The following is a 22849-nucleotide window of genomic DNA, read 5'->3' as shown; positions in this document are numbered from 1 at the left end:
TGTCCCACTTAATGACATGATATGTGCTATCAGGTTGTGACTTTGCAAAGTCACAGAGCGAGTGGCTCCATGACCATTTATGTGTGTTGCCATTGTATTGTCTGTCCAGACCAAGACAGGACAAGTTCTCAAAAGCAGCAGGAAAAAAATATACCTCAATGCCAGAAAACTGCAGTCAGCTCCAGGTAATTTATATTTACGCACAACGGACCCTAAGGGGCCTGGAGCCTCCCCCATGAAAACAGCCCCCACCCCGTCAACAAACCATCTGTTGTCAGAGTTTTGCCTCGTAATAACTGTACCAAAGGGAACACCAATAATGAACACTGTAGAGTCTCTCCAGTAACTTAGAGCCAGTAAACATTCAGGGAAATTCTCACTATATGGCTGAGTTCACGTCTCAGGGAGGACGCCCAACCCTGAAAATCCCACATCCTCAACAGTCCCTGAGCACCTCACTACAGAAAGGCCCGAAAAGAACGTTTGAGGCCTAGCTATTCTATACTCTGAGTGGGAGATGTCACTGATGCCGAAACCTAGGCCAGATAGGCTGTGTAACAGTACCTGTGTGTTTTTCCTCTGCTTCCTCTTTGCTGTAAGTGCATACATAAAATATTCTAAATATGATGAAGAGTCCAAGTCCCGCTCCCAGCTCAATGGCTTTGGAGAGCAGACACTGAAAACACCACACCACTGAAAGTGGGTGGTTTCATTGCAAACTAGTCTGTAACCCCTGCCAACAATGGTCAAGAACCATGAATGGACTGCACATGCCCACCAATCCTCCATCTGGCCAAGGGGCCCAGGAGGATGGAAGTTCAAAGCCGGGACAGCTGCACTCTCCTTGGGCGACCCAAAAAAACAAAACCAAACACGTGTACACGTCTTTCTCTCCTTGAATTGTCCCCACAAAGCATTGAGGAGAGGTGAATAAATTGAAGTGGGGGGCACTGAAGGAACCTGTGCTCCTCCTTGACTGTGTATATGGATAGAACAAAGATGGCCATTACAAAGCTTAGATTGGAACCCGAGAAAATGTCTGACTCTCTCCATTTCTTGAGAGAAGAAGGGAACAGTTAATAAGTACTTGGAGAGGTTAGAGGACTGATCTCTGTGAGTGCTGCCCACTAAGACCCTGGCAGCCACTACAATTCCTAAGTTGAACATTTTCCTTGTGGATGGTTGGATTGACGGCTTCAAGCAGCAGCAGGTGTGGCAGCAACAGTAGACTTTTTCCCCATTGCCTACCAATCTACAGATCCTGCTACTCAGGCAGCTGGGAAGTAGGACCGCTGAAGCCTATATTACACTCCCTTACTGGCATATCCACAAAGCCCGGGTAGGCAATGGTTGGTGTGGCATGGGTTTATGGGGAAGACAGAGGTCAAAAAGCCTTAACCTGCATCTTCCTCCGGTTGTTTGCGCGCTGCATAGCAGTTTTTACCTTCTCAAACGATCCCCTAGGCCATTATGGCTGGTACAGAGAATCAATAATAACCTGCTTATCCTGGCCAGGCAGGCTGGAGAGACTGAGTCACAGAGATCGCTCCCCTGCAATGGCCATGCCCATAACGTGGCCACTGTATTGCACCCCTAGAGACCCGGAAAATGAGATCAGCAGCAATACACATCTCCTCCCAAATCGTGGGACTAACTAGTTTTATAACATGTGGGTATGCAGCAATGCATCAACTTCTCCAAGAAGAATATATTTCCTCAACAAAAATGTATCATTACAGCATAATAGATATTCCTGAAATCAGAAAAACCCACATTTGTGGACTACCTTGACAGCTGTGTCAGTAAATAGTTAAGTAAAATGTCCTGGTCTAGAACCACTGAAGAGCTCTTATGATCTTTGCAAGGAAAAGAAGCAAGAATGGCCTAGGAGCTATTATAAAGGGGTCACTGGATCCCTGTGTCCTTTGCGCGTTTGTCTGTGTTGGATAGATGTGGTGGTAGTGGAGCTTCCATGATTAGTCATAATGAGATACAAAGTGAGGTTTGAAAGAGAACTGAGGCTACAGTTCAACAACCCAACATAAATCCCTATTCTAATGAGGACAGACATATGAGCCTTCAGCTTTTACGTATAAATACAAAACCAACAACACAAAACAAAGACGAAAACCAACCTAAAGAGACTTTAAAGTGATAGTTTAGAATTATTGTGGTAATGTGTTAGCATGCTGTCTGTAGAGACCTGAATTTCTGTTGCAGTATTATGCATCCGTTTCTATTCCGACCACAGTTTGTAATTCATCACCCCAAAACTTGATGCAATTTTTTTAAAAAACATCGATATCTGTACAAACTGTGTGCTGGAGGAAGAAAAGATTGACGCAATCTACAGTTTGGATATGGACATTATTTTTAGCTTTATTGCAGGATGACAGCGCAATGTTTGCAAACATTGCGCTGTCATCCTGCAATAGAAAGTGGAGACTGCTCCAGGAAAAAGGAAGAAAAAAAAAAAAAAAAAAGAAAGAAAAAAATGATTACACTGTTAACACAATTTCTGGTGTTCGCAAGCACCTGCATGTACAGTATACTGACACTAAGCTAGCAAAGAACTCAGAGTGATGTTAATGATGAATGAATGCTGACCCCAGCCAAACACTGTGATGAAGAAAGTAGTCATTTACAGTGAAGCCAGCCGCTGCTGAACTTCAACAGGTAACAAACTGATGTCAGGCTGCAATCGCCGTTTAAAGTCTCATTGTGCTGGTTTTCATCTTTGATTTGCGCTGTTGGCTTTGTGTTCATACCTAAATACTAACAGAAAGATCACATTGCTTGTTAGTCATTTAAGACTTAAGGATATCTCCATACCTCTGTTCACAGGTACGCTCTGTTCCACATACTATACATATTATACAGTGGTAAGCATCTTCTGAGTCTGCTTGATGCTGATGAATGCTCAGGCTGACAGTCCTCCCTGCACAATGATTATTGGCCGAGAGGGCCGATCATATGTCCACTCCCTCAGACATCTCACCATTGTTTGGAGAAACCTCCCACAACTCAGTTCATTATTCTTTTACGGTCCTGAAACACTTCCAGTGTTGGATTTTCCGCTGAGGGCTGCTGACGGAATCAAAATGGCCTGGCCTCACAGTGCAGAGACTTTTGTTTTCCCAATTGTGTCAAATTACTATTTAACTCTGGTGTGAGTGTAAAAGAGGTGACGAGTGAGGTAGAGTCCCACAAACAGAGAAGCTTTGATAAGAGCTGCTTAGCAGTTTAGAGTGTAAGTATCGGTATGTTATCCACTGGTTGATAGTTAGCTAGTGACCTCGTGAGCGGCCACTGACAAGTTACTTGGTCTGTGCAGGGTTGAGCCATAACAAAGATATGTATTATAAAATACGCTTAAATAAGATCTCCAGCATACCCAGAGAGAACCCATGGAAACACAGGGAGAACATGTAAGCTCCACACAGAAAAGCCCCAGCCAGATGATGGAGTTGAACTCCGGACCTTCTTGCTCTTGCAAACTTCCGATTAGTAAATAACTGCTTGAGCTATAGACACTTGTTCTGTCACTGCTAACCAGCTAGCTGTCCTGGGTAACCAGATCCTTAGTGTTAACAACACTTTTTATATATGCCACATTTTCAAAAGCTGTTCTTTTTGAAACAAAATTATCATTTCACATCACATTTCTTAAACATTCAGACTTGCACAGACACTCACATTCTGAACAATTTTGCTTATTTCTGCACTACTGATGTCTAACTGTCCACCACATGGGCTTTGTGTACATCTGTGCATGGAACTAGGCTACCACGAGTAGTTTAATCTTGCAATAGAATGCTAATTAGTCCAACTGTGGGCACATCCTGCCATACGGCTTGCATGTGCACACACAAGGGACAATTTGTAAACACTTGATATAAAAGGGATGTTTGCCAATTTTCCATGATGCTAACCATGATCAAGGGAATATGATTTTTCTCCTTGTGAAACAAGCTCTAAGTAAGCAAAGGGAGAGGCTGCAAGCACATGAAGTTGACCTCTAAACATCTTTGACCTTTTCATCAAATTGTTTCCTTCTGAACAACATGCACATGTCCCTTCTCTAGAAATATGACACGTTAACTCACAAAGCTCTCTTTGTCCAACTGTCCCCAATTCAAGGTGAATGAAAAGCTATGACCCTTGCTGTTTTCTGAGCAGATTATTGAAGAAAACAGGAAGCAGCATTAATTTCCTGTCAGACACGAGACTAACTGGAGATGTAATGTGAGACCAAACAGCAGGGTTGTTCTGATGACAATGATGTCAAAGTACACGGCACCAGCTTGTTTGTCAAGGCATTTTTTTTTTTTGAAAAATCTCATTTCCCCAATGGATAGATCAGACTAATAATGAATTATTAAGGGATTCATAAAAAATTCAAGTTGCCTTGCTATGGCACATCTCCACATATAACTGATACTTGCAACACAGACGTATCTGGGTGTGCAAATTTGTAATGTGTATGAATTATCAACGAACAGAGGGCTGAACATCAAAGACACCCTGAAAATTGAAGTGAAACAAAATGACGTGGGGGCTAGTCCTTTTTGCTGGAATTTCATTGCAACAACTCAAAAAAAAAAAAAAAAAAAAAAAAAAAGTACTCACTAGTTTCTATGGCGCCCACACACTTTTATGGCATTCCCGACAATGACAGAGCCTTCTAATGAATAATTAAGTGTCTTGAGGTGACTGTTGTTGTGAAATGAATTGAATTAATGAGACGATGAGTAGTCCAGATCAGCCTAATATTAAAAGTAGAGATAGTGTCTGTCTCCCGAATCCAAGCTGGGAGCTGGTTCCACAGAAGAGGGGCCTGAAAGCTAAAGTTTCTGCCTCCTATAGTGCTTTTAAATATCCTAGGAACCACAAGAAAGCCATCAGTCTGACAGTGAAGTCCTCTATTGTGGCGATACAGTACTATAAGGTCACAAAGATAAGATGGGGCCTGATTATACAAGACCCTGGTATGCGAGGAGAATTTTATATTTGAGTCTGGATTTAACAGGGAGCCATTTTTCAAACCATTTCCCCTTTTCCCGACATTAAAATTCACCTCTCATGCTGTTAGTGAGTCCCCAAATCAAGATGGGGACTTCACTTTGTGAAGTGCTAAACTTAAGTGCTGGGAGTGGCCAGTCAAGCTGTTGTAATACGCCGAGCAGAAACTGCAGACAACAGGAAATGTGGTTATGAAGGTCAATTCTGTTCTGATCCTTGAAGGGAAAAAAAATTCCACTCCTCTGAAAAGAGGGGGAAAAAAAAAAAAAAAAAAAAAAAAAAAAAAAGGAGTGGAATTTTGTTGCACTCCAACAGAGCTGGGGTGATTGAGGTATCTTAGAAAGTAAACTGGAACCCACATTTTTTGTTAATGTCAAAAAACAATTCATGTCCTGATTGGCTAGCTAAACATGGAAATAATGTCTAAACGGACACAAAGAAAACTCTTATTAGCGCGTCTCAGTGTAACGCTACAGTTTCTGTGACAGCACTGTAAAACACATTGGTTGAAACATGAGTATCGACTGACAGGGTGAAGTTACATAATAAATTATTTGCAACCTATAAGGACAATATAAGCAGTATAGAGACTGACAAAAGTTTGAGAGTCATGATAAGAAGTATAGAAGTATAGGATAGAAGTATCCCATGGTTTTGCAGCGCTTGCTTGTTTTTCCAAGGACTGTTTTATCATATCTGAACTAAAGCATTAATAGTTACATATTCTCACAGATACATTACCGCCAAAATAAATTCAACGGAATACGCACAGCTACTGCTAATACCGCTATTGTTTTACTCTCAGCTTAATTACTGTACTTGCGTCTCACAAGGGGGTGGGGTCATTGTGCTATTTCTGACATCAGGGTCTATGTGACGCACACGGGAATAAGGAAGAAGCCAGGTCCTCTGCAGACAAAAAGCTCTTTCTCTCTCACACAGTTGCCAAAAGGCTCTGTGAGAAAGAGAGACAGAGAGGGTGTGCGCGTGTGCGAGCCAGCGAGCGAGATTGTTACTACAGCTGTAAGACCATCATCTATGGCTGATTCTGAGACAAAAGGACTCCACTGCTTGTCAAATGACACACTAAAAGCCCAGGGGGTCCTTCACTTCCTGTTTCTGCATACAGCCTGTACAAACTGCAGGGCTGTGAGGTACTAGAAACACAGGAGGGATTTGCTTCAAAAAGGGGAAAAAAAAAAAAAAAAAAAAAAAAAAAAAAAAGCTTGTAAGACTTAAACAAGGGTTCCATTGTGCAAATCGACCCTGCAACGTCCCCTGAAAGCAGCAGGCACTTTTACAATATGTACCTCTCTACTAGTCAACAACTTACAATCCCACATTTCATATCCACATAGACCGACAAAACAGCAGCACTTAACTGTAACCCCTTAAGCATTTTATCCACCTTAAGAACATGCAAACTCCTCGCAGAAAGCACCCAGCCTAGTAGCAAATGGTAACTTGGAACCTTTTTTGTTCTGAATAAACAGTCTTAACCGATGCACTACAATGCCGTCACACTTACCCAATTAACAAGGCCACCGGGCAAACAAGCCTTTGACAACTATAACAATACCAATCACAAAATACTAAATAATGCAGCTGATTATTTAATTAAATTGAACTGAAAGTTAAAAGGTTCTGCCTGCAATTCTACTTCTAAATATCCTGTAAGCAAGCAGTCTGACAGCAGTTTTCTATTGGTGTGATATTGTACTAAGAGGTCTTTAAGACCTCACACATACCTACACACACACAGTATACTATCATAATATAATTTAATTATAATACAACATCATTATAACATGTACATAATATGCCTAAATTGCAGGATATATTTGAACTTTTGACCTCTACTCTTACTTTGACCTTCTCCGTAGCAACAAATCTGATGATGCAAAATAAGGCTACAGATTTTTTTTTTTTTTTAAAGATTATTATAATAAGCTTTAAAAAATAAATTCTTTTCAGATATGTTGTGGAAGGTACTGAGACTTTGACCCAGTGACACCTTTGCACATCCTCCATTTGTGCATGACATTGTTGAATTATTACTTTTGTTTAGTTGTGTAAACATCTATTAAAAAAATAAATAAATAAATAAATAAATAAATAAATAGATCGATAGATGTGTGGTCAAGTGATGAAACTAACATATGAATAAACATGTGAAGCACATGTTCAATCACTTATTCATATCTGACGTCATCACAGGACGTCAGATCGAACTGATTAACTTTACATGTCTCAGTGTCACAGCATCCCACACCCACATCCTGACTTGGCCTACCTCTGAATAAATTCGGGAGAATCTTTTGAGATTTGATGTGGAACAATCCAGCTGTGCTTTCCAATATAATGGTTTGCATCAAGTGTTCTTTATCTCTCTCTTTTTTTTTTTTAAATCTTGTTACAAAATTAAGAAAGTGTCACATCACAATAATTCACCTACCATATACAGATAGATATATATCTCTATGCTCACAATGTATGATTGAAAATCATCTAAACAAAATGCATAGGTGTAAAATTAAACTAAATAGCTTATCCATAGTTTTTTTAAACTGTTGTTTTTGGATTCAGCACATTAAAATCCAGGAGCAATAAGAGGACATGAAAGAAACTGTGCACATTTTGCAAGTAATGCGGCAAAAATGCCATTAAGACTCAAGTTAACACTGAACTCATCCTTAACTACTGTCCCAGCTACTCTAAAAGTATAGAGAGCAGTACAGTATTCCAGTCTAATGTCAAACTTTAGCAGCACTGAGTGCGACATCAATATTTAAGCACAGTGTGTTTATGCTCTGCTGCTCTGGACTGAATAAAATCTTCCCTGTCACAGTTTCCCTTCCGGCTCTTCAATATGGACCCATAGCACAGCGCTATTGAAGGTGCTGTTTTGGAGCTCAACATTACAGGACGGCAACACTTACTTACCTGCCTGTTCCTGACGGCCCATGTCACTAGAGGCTCAAGACTCTCAGAGTTTACTGCCACAGTCAATTACATAAAGACAATGTGTTCAGCTTTCACATAGACACTTTACCAACTTTATAAGAGGACTCATTGATTGCCATGAAAAACAACCAGAAGCAACAATCAATTGGTGGAATTTCCATTCCACATTTCGATCTGGGCGTGCCACACAAACACTGGAAAACACTCAGTGACATAAAGTAGTAGCACCAAGGTGACCATGACCTTCAAACTAAAAGAAACCCCATGATATTTAATGTTCAAAGGCTATTTCCAATCTACTGAGCCAAAGAGTGCAGCTTGTATGAATATCAGCCAACCACAGCATCTAATTAAATTCCATTGTCCATCAGCTGATCATGCATAACTGCTAGCAGCTGTAATTCTGTGGTGCTGAAACATACTTGCCTACTAAATATTTGCCATAAAGTCTCAATATACCCTGACTGGGGAAGACAATAGAAGCCCTGTTCTAGTTGAAAAAAACCAAAACCAGCTTTTCAACACTAACTACTTCATATGAGATAGATAGATAGATAGATAGATAGATAGATAGATATCTATCTATCTATCTATCTATCTGAAAGAGATCATTAGGTGCTTTGCAGATTAGGATTCAGAGAACAGACTTTACTTTTCATCAAGTTTCATAAGGTATACAATCGACTGGAGTGGGCAGTCATTGACAAAGGCGTCCTGCTTTAGTTTTGAATGATATACCGGAAAATCAAGTCTCGTGTCAAGAGACTTGATTTGGTGCCAGTAATTTGGCACCAAGTAACGATACTTGACTTGCAAATGTGATGACACTGGTTTGCGCTGAAAGACAGCATAAAGTTAATGCAATTTTCTTTAGACCACGCCAGTTTATAACAAAAGTTGTCTCGAAACACTTTGTAGTAAATAAAGAACTTCTACACGCAATAAAAGTGTAAGAATTCTTCTGTTTTCCTTTATCGCAACATCCAACAATCTAACCTGGCCCAGTAAGCAAGGTGACTTCTCACCAGAGCAAAACACAGCATACAAATGTTCTGTTAAGCTATGGACGCAATACAAGATGAGCAATATGGATGAAACTGAAGTGGATATTTTTTTTTGGAAAAATGTATTTAAAACACGGAGAACCTGGGCTTTGTCATACAAGCTTCGGTCCGTGTTGGAGTTCATTGTGGTTAGTGAAAATCAGCTCGTCAGGGTACTGCTGCCAACAGTCACTTTGAAGTTTATCAGATTATAACCTTGACAATAACAGGCTACTCCAGACCAGTTAGAGGAAAAGGGGGGAAAACACCACCACAGTTCAGAAATAAAGTTTTTACTTAAAAATGAATTAATACTAGCAACACGAAAGTGCTTTCAGTGTGACTGTCATTTACAAGGGAAACATCTGCCATGTTCTTTAGATATAATGTTTGTTTCTTAATAACGTAAACAGTGACACAAACCAGCAAACACAGCGGTAATCTGGGGTCAGTCATTTTGACCTGAACATCTTACAGAGCATCTGTCCGAAGAAGAAAAACAAAAACAAAAACCACACCACAACAACAAAAACAACTTTATCTGACAGGACTGCTGTGACCTAGATGGAGTACACGGGAAAAGCAGAGGTTCCCATCTACCAATAACTCACGTAGAGCGGCATGTGATGGTTTAAAGACAATAAACGGAGATTGTAAATACATAAAGGTGAACACTCTGACAGTTGGGGTTGATTCCAATTATAATAAGATAAGTTGTAGTCTGATTTCTATATCATTCAACCAGTAGTTTCGGGTCATGTGAGTGGTCTTACCTTGTCCAGCTCATCGTGCAGCTCCGACAGGGTGGGTCTGGTGAGTTTCTCCCCCAGCGGTGCTGCTGTCTGCCGGTAGAAATCGATGTTGGGCACGGCATCGATGGTATTGTGACCAAAAGTTCTCAAGTAATAGGTATTGGTGTGCGTGTCATAGTGATAGTGATGTTGCCCCCCAGTCGACGAATGTAAGCTAGTCTCGCTCATCACCGTGTCTCCGTTCTGCATTCCCTCAGTCGGCGCTGCCTCCGGAGAGGCCACGCTGCCTACCCCAGTCGGATCCGCAAAGTTCACCACCCGAAACCGGCCTTTAGCTTCCTCTCCGCTGACAACTGGATCGCTACTCTGAGCATCTGGGGCAGCGGCAGAGGCGTCGGAGCTCGGAGTCTTATCATCTGCGGCGCCCGCAGCCTCAGCCACGAGGTCCACTTGGAACCGGCTCTGACTGGGCGTCGGACCGGGTGGCTTCTGCCCCGCATCCGGGGCTAGAAAATCATGGTCCGTCGCAGAGTTCTCCGCCGGAGCGGAAGACGCAGAGGATGGTGCTGACATGGTACAGCAAACAGAGATGAACGTGGAAAGCGTGTGGATCAAACGCTTTACTCGGCCACACAATATAATGGATGCGAGCAAAAACCCGGTTGCCACCCGTTACAAAGCGTCTTCCTATTTACAGGAAAAATGAACTCGCTGCTCTGACTGGTTAGAAAAGGCGCAGGATAGCGGCGAGGAAAGGAGGAGTAGTGAGGGTAGCTTATTAGCACGGTCGGAACAAGACTACAGATTGTAAACTTTCCGTCGCTCTCCTACTTCTTCTTCCACGGTGATAAATCCCAAAACTCACAATTTATCGTCCCTCACTCGGGGACACAGCACTAGATCCCAGCCACTTATGGTCCTTCTGCTGCCCTGAAAACGATGCTGATATCGACCTTGCCGTAGCTCCTCCTAGACTCCCAGAGATTTCCTTGCTGCTATTATACACACTTCAGACGGCATCGCCAGAGGGCGGACAACGACTAACAAAAACCTCGCGAGGTGTCAGTGATCGCGTTCCTTTTTAAGAGGGAAGGTAATGTCGCGAGAACATATGACAATACTCAAAGAGTAGGCGTGACGTTGTTTGACCCCTGTGAGATCGGAGAAGAGGGGAGGGGATTTGGGGACGGGCGGGGAAGGACATAACTGCACCACTATATGTGCTGCTGTTTGTCTGTTTGACCGTTTGTCTTTGTCAAAGCTCCATCTACGACTTCACAAGTATAGGTTTTGTCTGTTGTACATTGCCTATCTCACTGTAGTATGTGGATGGGATAACGTTTGTCCTTTAGCAGTGTGTTGTACCCAGCGTGGCCCAAACCCTTCATGTCCCAAAACATTTTGAGTTTTCTCTGCATTTATGCAGACGCATAGCACAGAACTAACAGTCAATACATAAGCAGTCTGTGGGCCTCCTTCCTTTCTTGTTCCATATCTCTTAAGCTATCTTTGAGGGTTTTTTAAACTATTTGAATAATATTTTCACCCCAGCCGGTCTCAGCAGATGGCCCCGCCCCTCCCTGAGCCTGGTTCTGCCGGAGGTTTCTTCCTGTTAAAAGGGAGTTTTTCCTTCCCACTGTCGCCAAAGTGCTTGCTCATAGGGGGTCATATGATTGTTGGGTTTTTCTCTGTATCTATGAAGCGCCTTGAGGCGACTTTTGTTGTGATTTGGTGCTATATAAATAAAATTGTATTGAATTATTTTATAAGTTATCAGTGCATTTTAGATTTATTATTTTAATATAGAATAGTCCGTAGTGGTAATTAGGGTAAGAAGTAATGAACTCTTCATATAACACATCTGTCTGAGAACATTTCATCACATTTCAACCCTTATTTCTTAACATACAGTATTCTACCATTAATTTCTGGTTAAAAACCATTTTGCTTGAAGTGTCAATCATACGAGTGCCTTTTTTCATTTTTATTTATTAGGGCATTAACATAAGTTGCACAGGGCTAATAGCAGTATGTTAAAATGGATTCGATTAAAATTATTATCCCCTCCATGAATTGCTACTGTTTTTGTGGTGAAGGGATTTGTGTGTCCCAGGGATCCTAAATTCATCCTGGGTGAGGGACCAGACAAAGAGTGATTCAGAAGATAAACATGAGTGTAACATCAGGGGAGCAGTTCATCCTGCCTGGGATAGGGTTACTGGGGCCCCACCCTGGATCCAGACCTTGTTCCATCGTGCCCAAGGAAGAGCGCCTGGTGGCCAGGCCCCATGGGTTACCTGAGCACTCAAAGCACTTTATACAACTTGCCCCATTAATACACCCATTAATATAAGCATTTGTGAACACATAGGGACCCACACAGTGATCTGATTGCTTTTTCTTTAGTGTTTATGGACACAGTGCTTCTGATTCGGCACTGATGTTCTCCAAGCGTCCTCAGCTTTCCAGCTGACTGCCCTCACCTGTCGGGCAGATTTTGCCCCATGGTAGGATCTCTCATGCCAAATTGGTCCTGAGTGAGGGACTAGAGTAAGTATTTCAGAAGACCCTTATGAGTACAAGACCAAGGGAACAGTTCACCCTGCCCAGGATAGGGTTACCAGGGCCCCGTCCTGGAGCCAGGCCCGGGGAAGGCGGCCTAGAGTGAGCACCTGATGGCCATGTCTTAGGCCATGGGGCCTGGCTGGGCACACCCTCCTGTAGGCTCACCAGCCACCAGAGGCACCGAAACGCTTAGGTGCAGCGTTTGCTGGGTGGCAGCCAAAGACAGAGACCCTGGCAAACCGATCCCTGTCTACCAAGACTGACAACTGCTACATTGAACATCACCTTTCTGCACCTTTTGGTCAGGGAAGGGGTCCTCACTGTCATCTGCGCTTATGCACAGGATGACAGTTCAGGGTACCTGGCCTTCTTGGAATCTCTGAGATTCTTTTAGAGATTTTAACAACAATCCTTTTTGTAATGTCAAGTTAAGTAAAATTTTTTGTAGCTTCTTATATTTGACTTTAAAAGAAAAAGAAAAGAAACAAAAGTGTATAGATACTGTTACAGTTATGTAGAACTTGTCCCTTTCAAGACAACATTAATTAATTTAAAAAAAAAAAGTCACCTGTAACCTCAGGTAGCTAAAGATAGAACAAACAGTACTAACCAGTACTTCATTACCTGTGATCTGTCTGCTGAGTGGTTTGTAGTGATTTAATTAATCACAAATAGTTAAAAACCAGGCAGCCTAAGGCTAAATCTGAGCCTTGGTTTAATGACAGTTCTTGTGCTATTAAGAGGGAATGTCATAGCAGAATACTGTCAAAGAGGCAAAAAGGGAATATTTTGCAAGTATTATTTCTTCCAACAGTCATAACCCATGTGTATTATTTAAGACCGTTCACTCTGTTCTTAATACTCCACCGAATGTCTGTTTGGAAGTTTCTCCTGATATGTGCAATACTTTTCTGAGCTTTTTATTGAAAAGCTTTGTCTCTTTCCCTTGCACTGCTGTTTTTACTGAGTTTGAGCTTGTGACTCTCTCCAATTTAGAGGATGTGATTCGCCATATTAAGCCCGCAGGTTCCCCCCGGGGTCCTATCCCTCCACAATTTTTTAAAGAAAATTTTTCCTAGTATAGGGAATTCTGTCCTTGCCATTATTAACAGTAGTCTGTCCTCTTGTGTGGTTCCTGCAAACTTGAAACATGCAGTAGTGCAGCCACTGCTTAAGAAACCTGGTCTTGATCACACAGTTTTAGCTAATTATAGGCCTATTTCCAAGCTACCTTTACTTTCCAAGGTTTTAGAGAAAACAGTTTTTTGTCAGCTGAAAGATTTTCTAGATGATAATGGCATCCTTAAGATTTTTCAGTCAGGTTTTAAAACACTTCATAGCACAGAATCTGCATTATTAAGGGTCTTTAATGACATCCTTCTGGCATGTGAGTCTGATAACCACATTGTTCTGGTCTTGCTTGACCTAACTGCTGCCTTTGACACAGTAGACCACAACATCTAATATCTCGATTAGATGATCTAGTGGATATTGGTGGCACTGCATTTAATTGGTTTAGGTCTTATGTGGCAAATAGAACTTTCTCTGACAGCCTTCTCAGTTCCGAATCATCTAATTCTTCAATTTTAGGGCCACTGCTCTTTTTACTGTATTTATTGTCTCTGGGCTCCATCCTTAGAAGGCGTGGGATCTCTTTTCATTGTTATGCTGATGACTGCCAAATGTATTTGCCACTAAAGCAGAAGGTTGGCATCTCCATAAGACCTCTCTTGACATGTCTAGAAATTAAAGCTTGGTTGGCTTTAAACCTTTTAAATTTTAATGAAAAGAAAACAGAGGTCTTGGTGTTTAGACCTGATGGTCCCTGTGAGTCCTCCTCTGTTGACTTGGGACCCCTGGAAGTTTATTTTAAACCTGTTATTACTGACCTTGGTTTTAAATTGACAGTGATTTTAAATTGGAAAGACAATTAGAGCAGTGCAGAAGTCCAGCTTTTATCATTTAAGGCGTCTGGCAAGAGTGAATTCTTTTCTTTCTAGGGAGCACTTTGAAACAGTGGTCCATGCTTTTATTTCTTCCCGTCTGGACTACTGTAACTCACTTTATGTGGGGGTCAGTCAGTTGTTGCTCTCACGTCTGCAGCAGGTTAAAGGCAGGTCGTAAAAGAGAGCGTATAACCTCTGTGCTGGCCGGCTGCACTGACTGCCTATGTCTTTTAGAGTTTTTCTTTTCTTTTCTTTTTTTAGAATTTTAAATTTTTTATGTTTGTTTTTGAATGCTTTCACAATCTTGCCCAGCCTTACCTGTCTGAGCTTCTTCTAAATTATGGAATAACTTGCCCTAGCGCATTAGAGAGGCCCCTTCATTGCCCACTTTTAAAACACATCTTAAGACCCATTTTTTCTTTGGCTTTTGTGAGCCATAATAAGTAATTTAATTACAATTACACAGAAACTAACTAACTAATTAATTATTTTATATTTTATATTTATATCTTATGTAATTTTATTATTTAGTTCCAATGTACAGCACTTTGCGTCAGCTGTGGTTGTTTTAAAGTGCTTTATAAATAAAGATGATGATGATAATGATGATGATGATGAACATTTGACATCACAATGGGAACACACAGTGTTATTTAGTATGTAAATAATTCTTATTTGTGTAACAACAAACATCTCCTCTCTGGTTAAGGAGCTATTGTTTCTGTTACAGAGAGGACTGAGGGCAAGTCTGCCGTCACCTTACTTAGTAGCTACTCATGAGTGAGCATTATTTTTACATCAACAATCCACAAGCAGCCTATTCTGACGTGGGTGTGCGCAGTGAAACAACTTGTAGTTAAAATAAAAAGTGTTGCAACTTAGTCTCAGTAATATACTTTCAGTGAAATATAAATCAAGAGAATGAACCAACAGCTTGTGATAATTAATAGTAAAATAATGAGCCATTTCATGTCAGTTCAACCTTTTGAGCTACATCCTGAAAATGCTTTAGGGTAAATATCTGGTACTAATAATGCACTCTCAGGAGCGTACCTCAAATTAACATATAATAAACTGATACTTGACTTCCCATCCTCTGATCTCAGACAGCAGATTTGGAGGTCTTGTCAGAGGTCCTGGGTCTGAGCGACCCAGGATCTCTGAGCAGTTATAGACTTATGTTACTTATGTATTTTTGGTGTTGCTACCCCTTTTCTATGATTGTACATATGTGTGTGTGGGTGGCTGTGTGTCTGAGCACTCGTTTACAGGCGCCTTCAGGCCTGGTGGGTGTGGCCCTGCTAGGGGACTGGCCACACCCGAAACCACACACCTGCTGCTGATCAGGGCTCGTCGGAGGAGCTATTTGAGAGTGTGGTGGAGCTCTCTCCGACGTGGGATCATTGCGTGAGACTCCATGAGAGGTGTGGAGTGCCAGACAGCAGCCAGCACGGGGAGTGCTGAGACACGGGAGCGGAGAGCACAAACACTGGGAGAAGACACGACACGGGAGTCTGGGAAAAGCACGGGGATTTATTGTTGTTTAGTTCCATACACTGTAAATAAACGCACTGTTTACACACAGAGCACCGCGCCTAGGGTCCTCCTTCCCTACACCCCGATGGTCTGCCAGCCAGACCGTGACAGTTCTGTAGAAATCACAGGGTTGGTATATTTTTTAAAACAGTCAAACTCAAGTTCCACAGAAACTTGAATATGGGGGAATAATCATCCAACTTGAGTTTGAGATTCTCCATGTATGACATCATATACTAAATTCAAATTAACAATTTTTAGAAGAACAAGATTATCTTCATATTATGTCCAAAATGTGTGATGGCGTTTTCTCTAATTTTGTCCAATACATAATTTATGAAATAGTTGTAAGCAGAGGAAAAGTGTTCTAATTTAGCAGCTCACTAACGTAAATATCTAATCAGCCAATCACATAATAGCAGTATTTAGGTATGTAGACATAGTTCAGAGTGTTAGATTGAGTTATAAGTGGGAGATGGATGGATAGAATAACTCCAGTAAAACATGCCAATGAAGGTTATTTAAGCAAAGAAATAAAAGCATATACAAGACACTGTTCTAGGGTTCAGCCTGACCTTGTTGTAAGCACTAGGAACACTGCAGTTTAGAGGGTCTGCCTGGAGGCCAGTAGCAGAAGCAAAGCAAGTCAGGAGGCTGGCTGGGTGGCCAGCGATGGAAACAAACCAAATCAAGGAGCCAGCTGGGAGGCCATCCGGGAGGCTATGGACAGAACTGCCCTGGAGTGGCCAGGAGTTTGAAGGTAAATATGTTGCAAAGTGTGAGAGCTTGTAGAATAAAAAATGAGAATGTGAATAAAAATTTGAACTTGTATTTTGAAATTTCCACTTTTTCAATTCAATTCAATTCAATTTTATTTATATAGCGCCAAATCACAACAAAAGTCGCCTCAAGGCGATAAATGTAAAAATGTTTCCTTTCATTTTTTTGCTGTTTCCTGTTTTGTTGTGGTAGTTGTTAAGTACTCATTTCCTGTTTTGTTTGACTAAATTCTAATAAAACATTTTAATAAATCTGTCTGTTCATCATTATTTGTATTTATGTTGTCTTTCTGTGTCTCTAATTATTTATTTTCTTTAAAGCCACACCCTGGTGTTCAAATGTTATTTTAGAGTATACAAGAAGAAACAAGAAATGTTGCACAAAGAGCACTATTAAAGAAATGTCCATGTTGGCTACAATGCAGATGAGTGAATTCTGTTGAGCCCACATGAATACTCTACACTGTTTGATGGATGAGTAATGTTTTTATAACTTTCAAGCTGGAGTGGTGGAGTATAATATATCATCAGTGTTTGGTTTATTTTGTCTATATTTGTGTTCATTTCAGTTAACAGGGTAGTGTGACGTTCAGTGAGGACAGCCTTACTTTATATGCCAAACACACTCAACTTATTCATGGAAAGGTGACTGTTAAGCCCCGTCATATGTGAATGTCAACATTCTATATAAACATGACATTTTTAAAAATGTCCACAGACTAATGTCATTGTCATGTTAAGTGTAAAATGTCATGTCTAGAGTACATTTTTAGTCTGTTTAGTAGACTAATGTCAACAGACATTTCATGTTTAACATAAATACATGCAATATTTAACTTTTGTAATCTGGGACGTATCATGTCAATAATTTACAGGTTTGAAATGAATGTAGTTCTAGCTGTGGTTAATTAAGTTAGAGCTGGAAATATATTGCGTGGACGGTGAGATAAGCGTAAGCTTGTTTGTATTTGTGTTTGAAATTATTAGACAACAGTTCAAGATGGCTTGTATTTTGCAAACTCGTGTGATATTAGTTAGACATAAACAAAGGAACTTGGAAAGAAAGACACTTGACTTTTTTATTTCTCAAACCCAAAGGTGGAGAGCACCAGGTAATTAAACCCTAGTGGGGTAGGGGGGGGTCCTTTAAGAGGGTTGTTGATGCACCATTAATCATGTGTGTCAACACATGAGCTGAGTGTGAAAAGAGGCATGGATCATTACCACCAGAGGTTTTTTGTAAAACCACTGTAATACCTTGCCTCACTCTATTGAGGTCTTGCAAGATGTGAGTGGGGGTTGAGGCGCCTGGGAAGAGATCTAAAAACTCCATTGTAGGTGGCTGATAGCTGGTGTCGTAAGCCACAACCTCTGTCCAATAATGTTTATTTGTAATTTACTCCTCTTTCAAACGATCTATCTTTTGGTCCAAAAATGTGACCACTGACATCCTTTAACAAGTGACCTTTATCCTTCAGTTGCAGGATTCACCAATAACGTCTGCAAAACTATGTTGAATCCAGATGAAAGAACAGGGTCATTTCATGTGGTCTCACTCTTTACTTTTATCCCATCAACTAAGGCAGTTTAGAATGTCAGAAATTGACTACAGCAAAACTTCTCCTTATAGAACAGAACCAGCTTCACCCCAAATTAGATTTGGGGATTGTTAGAACTCGGTCTTATCCCCAAGTATTTTACAGCAAGGGTTTCTACAAACAAAAGCATGGCTGTGTCATGTTATCTCCAGAATTAACCATTATAGCCAAGTAAAACTCTTAGCTCTTTCAAAGGGGTAGCACTTAGTCATTGTTGCAGATGTGTGAATAGCACCTGCATCAAAATCACTACAAACCAGTGTTAAATCCTCCCAATTCTTTTGATCTTTGGGCTGAAGGAAGGACAATACTCGGTGTAAAAATGCTCAATCAACAATAATTTATTCCATACAATTCAACACTTTATGAGCATAAACCATCCGGATGGGGAGACATGTATGCAGAGGGACACAGCAAATCTCCAACTGGTGGAGGGTTACTCAAGCTCTTATAGCCTCTAGTGGCCCCCACCTAGTCGTAAAAAGCCTAAACTTACATACCCTCTAACTCTCAGTGAGCCTGTGTTATGACCTTGGCTCCCTGCCTATCTGCTTCCAACAAGGGGGTGAAGCTCCTGTGGAATGTGCTTTGTGCTCTCTGCACACAGTATTCTCTTCTTAACTCAGCAGTATGAAATGTCATGAAACAGTGTAACTCACTCACAGTAAATCAACAGTATAGGATAATACAAACCTATCTAATGAATCTAATGATTTTCACATTCTTTTGTAATTCAGAAGCATAATGCAAACTAGAACTACAGCTACAAACTAATTATACTCTCTATAATAAGGAGTATGGTGTGGCTTACAGCAGTATAATGATTCTCTCATTTCGATTATAGACATAGGATAACATATGATAAAATAATAATCTCACAATTCCCCCTTTGATCTCTTTTTAAAGAGATCACCAGTAAATCAGAACTATGCTAAACATGAGACGATGTGATCGATCGGTAACATAGAAAAACTAAGGGGTTAAATATGCAGGATGACGAGAGGATGGGCAACAGGTGGAAACGCAGCTGGAACAAACTGTCTAATAAAACAGGGGAAGCAAAACTAAACATCTACACAGGGTAAGAGACTATCACAATAAAACAGGAAACAGACATCGACGACTCGGGTACCATCACAACTATAGTAAAAAACAAAACACAAATCATTAATAACATTAACACTTCAATGGAAAGTCAGAATTTAAGCCCCGTCCCCCAAATGAATAAATAAATAAAATTAAAAATCGGGTCACGATAGCTGGGGTTTGTTAGTGAAGAAGGTCGAAAAGTTAGGAGTGAGAGTCATTTGGACTGGAACTGGAATTTAGAGTTCCAATTCCAAAAATGCAAATAAAACAAGTGTTGAACGCAACACAACAAATCTCAAAAAAAGTTGAGACAGGATTGTGTTTATGAGTGTTTATCATCCCCTCTTCTTTTAATAACACTCCTTAAATGTCTCATAAATGAAGAGGCAAGTCGCTAAACTGTTGATCAAGGAATGCTGTCCGATATAGGATTCATTCTGCTTTTCTGTATTTCTCTTAAATCAGGTTGAGCGGATTGGGGATGATGTGATCAACAGTGTAAAAAAATGAGATGCAGAAGTTTTGGACTTACTTTATTGTAGTTTTAACTATATGGCCAATTGGGATGCAGTTTGGAGCATGGAGAAATTATTTTAAACATGAGTTGTTTTGGGACTTTATTCTAAAAAAATTTATTCACAATAAAAAAAGCCATTGATTTTTATTTTGGAACAATCTACAAGACTCTTTGATCAGCCTTCAAGAAAATGGCACACTGTGTTTCTCTGATATCTAATTAACAAATTCAGCTGCTATTGAGTTTTACCTCTCGCTTTCTGCCCAGATGCTCTGCTACACAAAAAACAAGTGGGTTGCCATTACAAACATCATGCAGGTGAAAATATTTTTCCATACACACTCTGAGCAGATGTAAAACCCAGCATTTAACAGCATTACTAACAAGTAACATATCAGAGCTCACTGCATCAACCTGATGGGAAGAACGTGAAAATTTATGATGGAAAAAAAGTGTTTTTTCTAACAGTGACTATTTTAAAATGAATAAAATATATATATTTATAATATATTTATACATACATGCTGGCATTGACAGCAGCCATCGCTAGTGATTTTTAATCTGTATTAAACAAAAAAACAAAAACAAAAAACAAATACAAAAACAACCCCTTGTCATTCAAGAGCATAAGACAAACTATAGTTGTACAAAACACTGGAATACAGTAATGAAGTGCAATACTAAGAGTGGTTTTCAGTGTCAGGGTGGAAGAAAACCTGGGCATTAAGTGTCAGTGTGACCTCTCAAAGCGGTGTCAGACTATTAGCACATAGCTGGTCTCTGGAGCCACGGCACCAACCGCCTTCAAGTCATTCAGTTGTGAAATTTAATAAGTAACACAGTTCAAACAACACATTTTTATCAAAGGATGCCAATGCCTCCATCCTGCACTTCACACTGACACATAAAACTAAAGTTCTGGACACTACTCTCTGAACGCTGTTTGTGGACTTCTCATCGTTGTACCATCCAAGCTGATGGCCACACATCTGGGCATCAGCACTTCACTTTGCAACTTAACTCTGGGATTTCCAACCAACAGACTCCAGTCTGTTAGGTTAGATAGCCACATTTCCTCTGCCTTGATGTTTAGTATGAGGGTACCACAAGGCTGCATAGTCAATTCACTCCTCTAGTCACCGTTCATTTACAACTACATGAATCAAATAAATTGTGAAGTTTTCAAATGACATCAAGGCTTACAGGAAAGAAGTGGAAAATCTAGATTCTTGTTGGGGGACAAAAGAATCTGACCCTTAACAGCAGAAAGATGAAGGAGCTCATTGAATGAAGCTCACTCGTGTGAGCCTCAGTACCGTACTTCTGTATGATTAGTTTTGGTGATAAGCCATGTCTTGCAGACTTCTGACAGTCCACATTGAATATAGTCCGGTTGGTCATGAAGTTGTTCAAAAGTCTGCACTGGTCACACTTGTATTGTTCTAGTGACTGGTTTAACCATGTTAATAACTTGTCTGTATCTTGGAATAAAAAAACAGAGATCTGTTCAAACAGTCCGAGATGGGAGAGAGGTGAAGCCTTGAAACCAGTGTTACTATTATTGTGGTCAAGTGTGTTGTTTCCTTGATGGATATGCTAATAAAATTTGGGCAAGGGAGTTTAAAAAAATGACTCTTTTGTCATCACCCATTACAAAAACTGTCAGGATTGGCCCTCTGTTGTTTACTAATAGTATTTAGCAAGTAGTCCAAAGCTGCTGTGATGTTAACATCCAGGGTTAAGTAAGAACAGGAGCCTTTATGACAACTGTAAACTCTCATTGCAGATAGAACTGGCGACACTTAACTATTACATACTCCAGTGACACCAGTTGTTTTTAAATATAAACACAGAGCTCCCCTCCTCTGCTCTTACCGGTGTCCGTCATCCTGTCCACTCATTTATGTGCGCCGCACTTGCTGTAACACTGCTTTAGACAGTTAAAAATATTTACTGTACCAAAACTATTCATGAACTAAAAGCTATGTTTGGTGTTGGTTTTCTAGGTTGCTCCAGGTTCATGCACCCCCCGTGTTTTGCAGTCAAGTCACATCTCCATGTCTCAGTTTCAAGTCTGTCTTTGTGAATGTCTCTTGTTTCCTGTTTTACTTTGATAGTCTTGTGTCCTTTGCTAATTGTTTCCAGTTTTGCTTCCTTCCCGTCTCGTTATGTGTAATTTCTCCCAGCTGTGCTCTCCTCCTCTGTCTCATTCCCTTGTTTTCCATCTGTGTATTTAAGCCTTTTTGTCTTCCTCTGTTTGTTGCCGGATTATCTGTGTATCACTTGCTGCAATTTTCTGTGTTCCATGTCTCTACTGTTGGCCAAATGGCGCTTTCTGAAGCACTGAAGCTTGTATTGAAAAACGGTTCATTACGCAAAGCTTTTCAACACAGTCATCTTTGGTGACATCTGGTGGCCAAAAATATGAAGCGCAGCTCAAATCTACAACTTAGAATGAACTGCTTCATTATGATTGCTCACACTGAAGAGCTGAATTGACAGCTTCTGTTTGATATCATGTGACAGTTTTTTCTGATATCGTGTTTTAAAGTTTTTTCCAGTTTAGGTTTTTCTAGTTTAGTCATTCTTTTCTTTGCGTTTGTTTGTATTTTGCTTGGCTGTCATAAAGGCTCACTTTCATTTTAAGTCTGTCACCATCTGTATTTAGGTCCACACTCTCCTCACTCTGCCCAGTTCAACTGAGCCCTTATCTCATGCCTGCCACAAATATTCAAAATATTACCCAGAAGTTACAATAAACCATATTAAATTGTTGCATTATCTAGTTTAGAGAGCTGCTAACTCTCTTAGAGTGGACCAGCTTCCATGAAGGTCTTTCTGTGAGTCATGCAATGTGCTGACACCCAGTGGCTATGGCATGAACTGCATCACAAAAAGAAAATGTGAAAGAGCTTATTTGATTGTTTATGCGATCACTTTGCTGAGGTAAGGGAGTGACAGGCTCAGGTTATCACTGCTACACTGTTGTCTAATGAGATCGAAGACAAACAACAATGCTCCACCAGCTTGTAGAGTGT

At 40.5% G+C, this 22849-nt stretch overlaps 1 protein-coding gene across 2 annotated transcripts in view; it reads right to left on the bottom strand.

Annotated features, from left to right (window-relative positions):
- LOC120744301 (solute carrier family 12 member 2-like) overlaps window positions 1-10835 on the bottom strand; it is a 58694-nt gene extending 47859 nt beyond the window's left edge. The window contains exon 1 of one of the 2 annotated variants that reach the window (XM_040048598.1): window positions 9803-10835. In XM_040048598.1, coding sequence (XP_039904532.1) covers window positions 9803-10354 — 552 coding nt within the window. In that variant the 5' untranslated portion in view covers window positions 10355-10835. The remainder of the gene's footprint in view (window positions 1-9802) is intronic. The other variant, XM_040048597.1, reaches the window with a different exon arrangement.
- Between the last annotated feature and the right edge of the window lie 12014 nt (window positions 10836-22849).

Source organism: Simochromis diagramma, unplaced genomic scaffold, assembly GCF_900408965.1.
Source record: "Simochromis diagramma unplaced genomic scaffold, fSimDia1.1 OVJJ01000683.1, whole genome shotgun sequence".
NCBI lineage: Eukaryota > Metazoa > Chordata > Actinopteri > Cichliformes > Cichlidae > Simochromis > Simochromis diagramma.
Note: the sequence above shows the minus strand (reverse complement) of the source record. Positions and strands in the feature narration are given on the sequence as shown.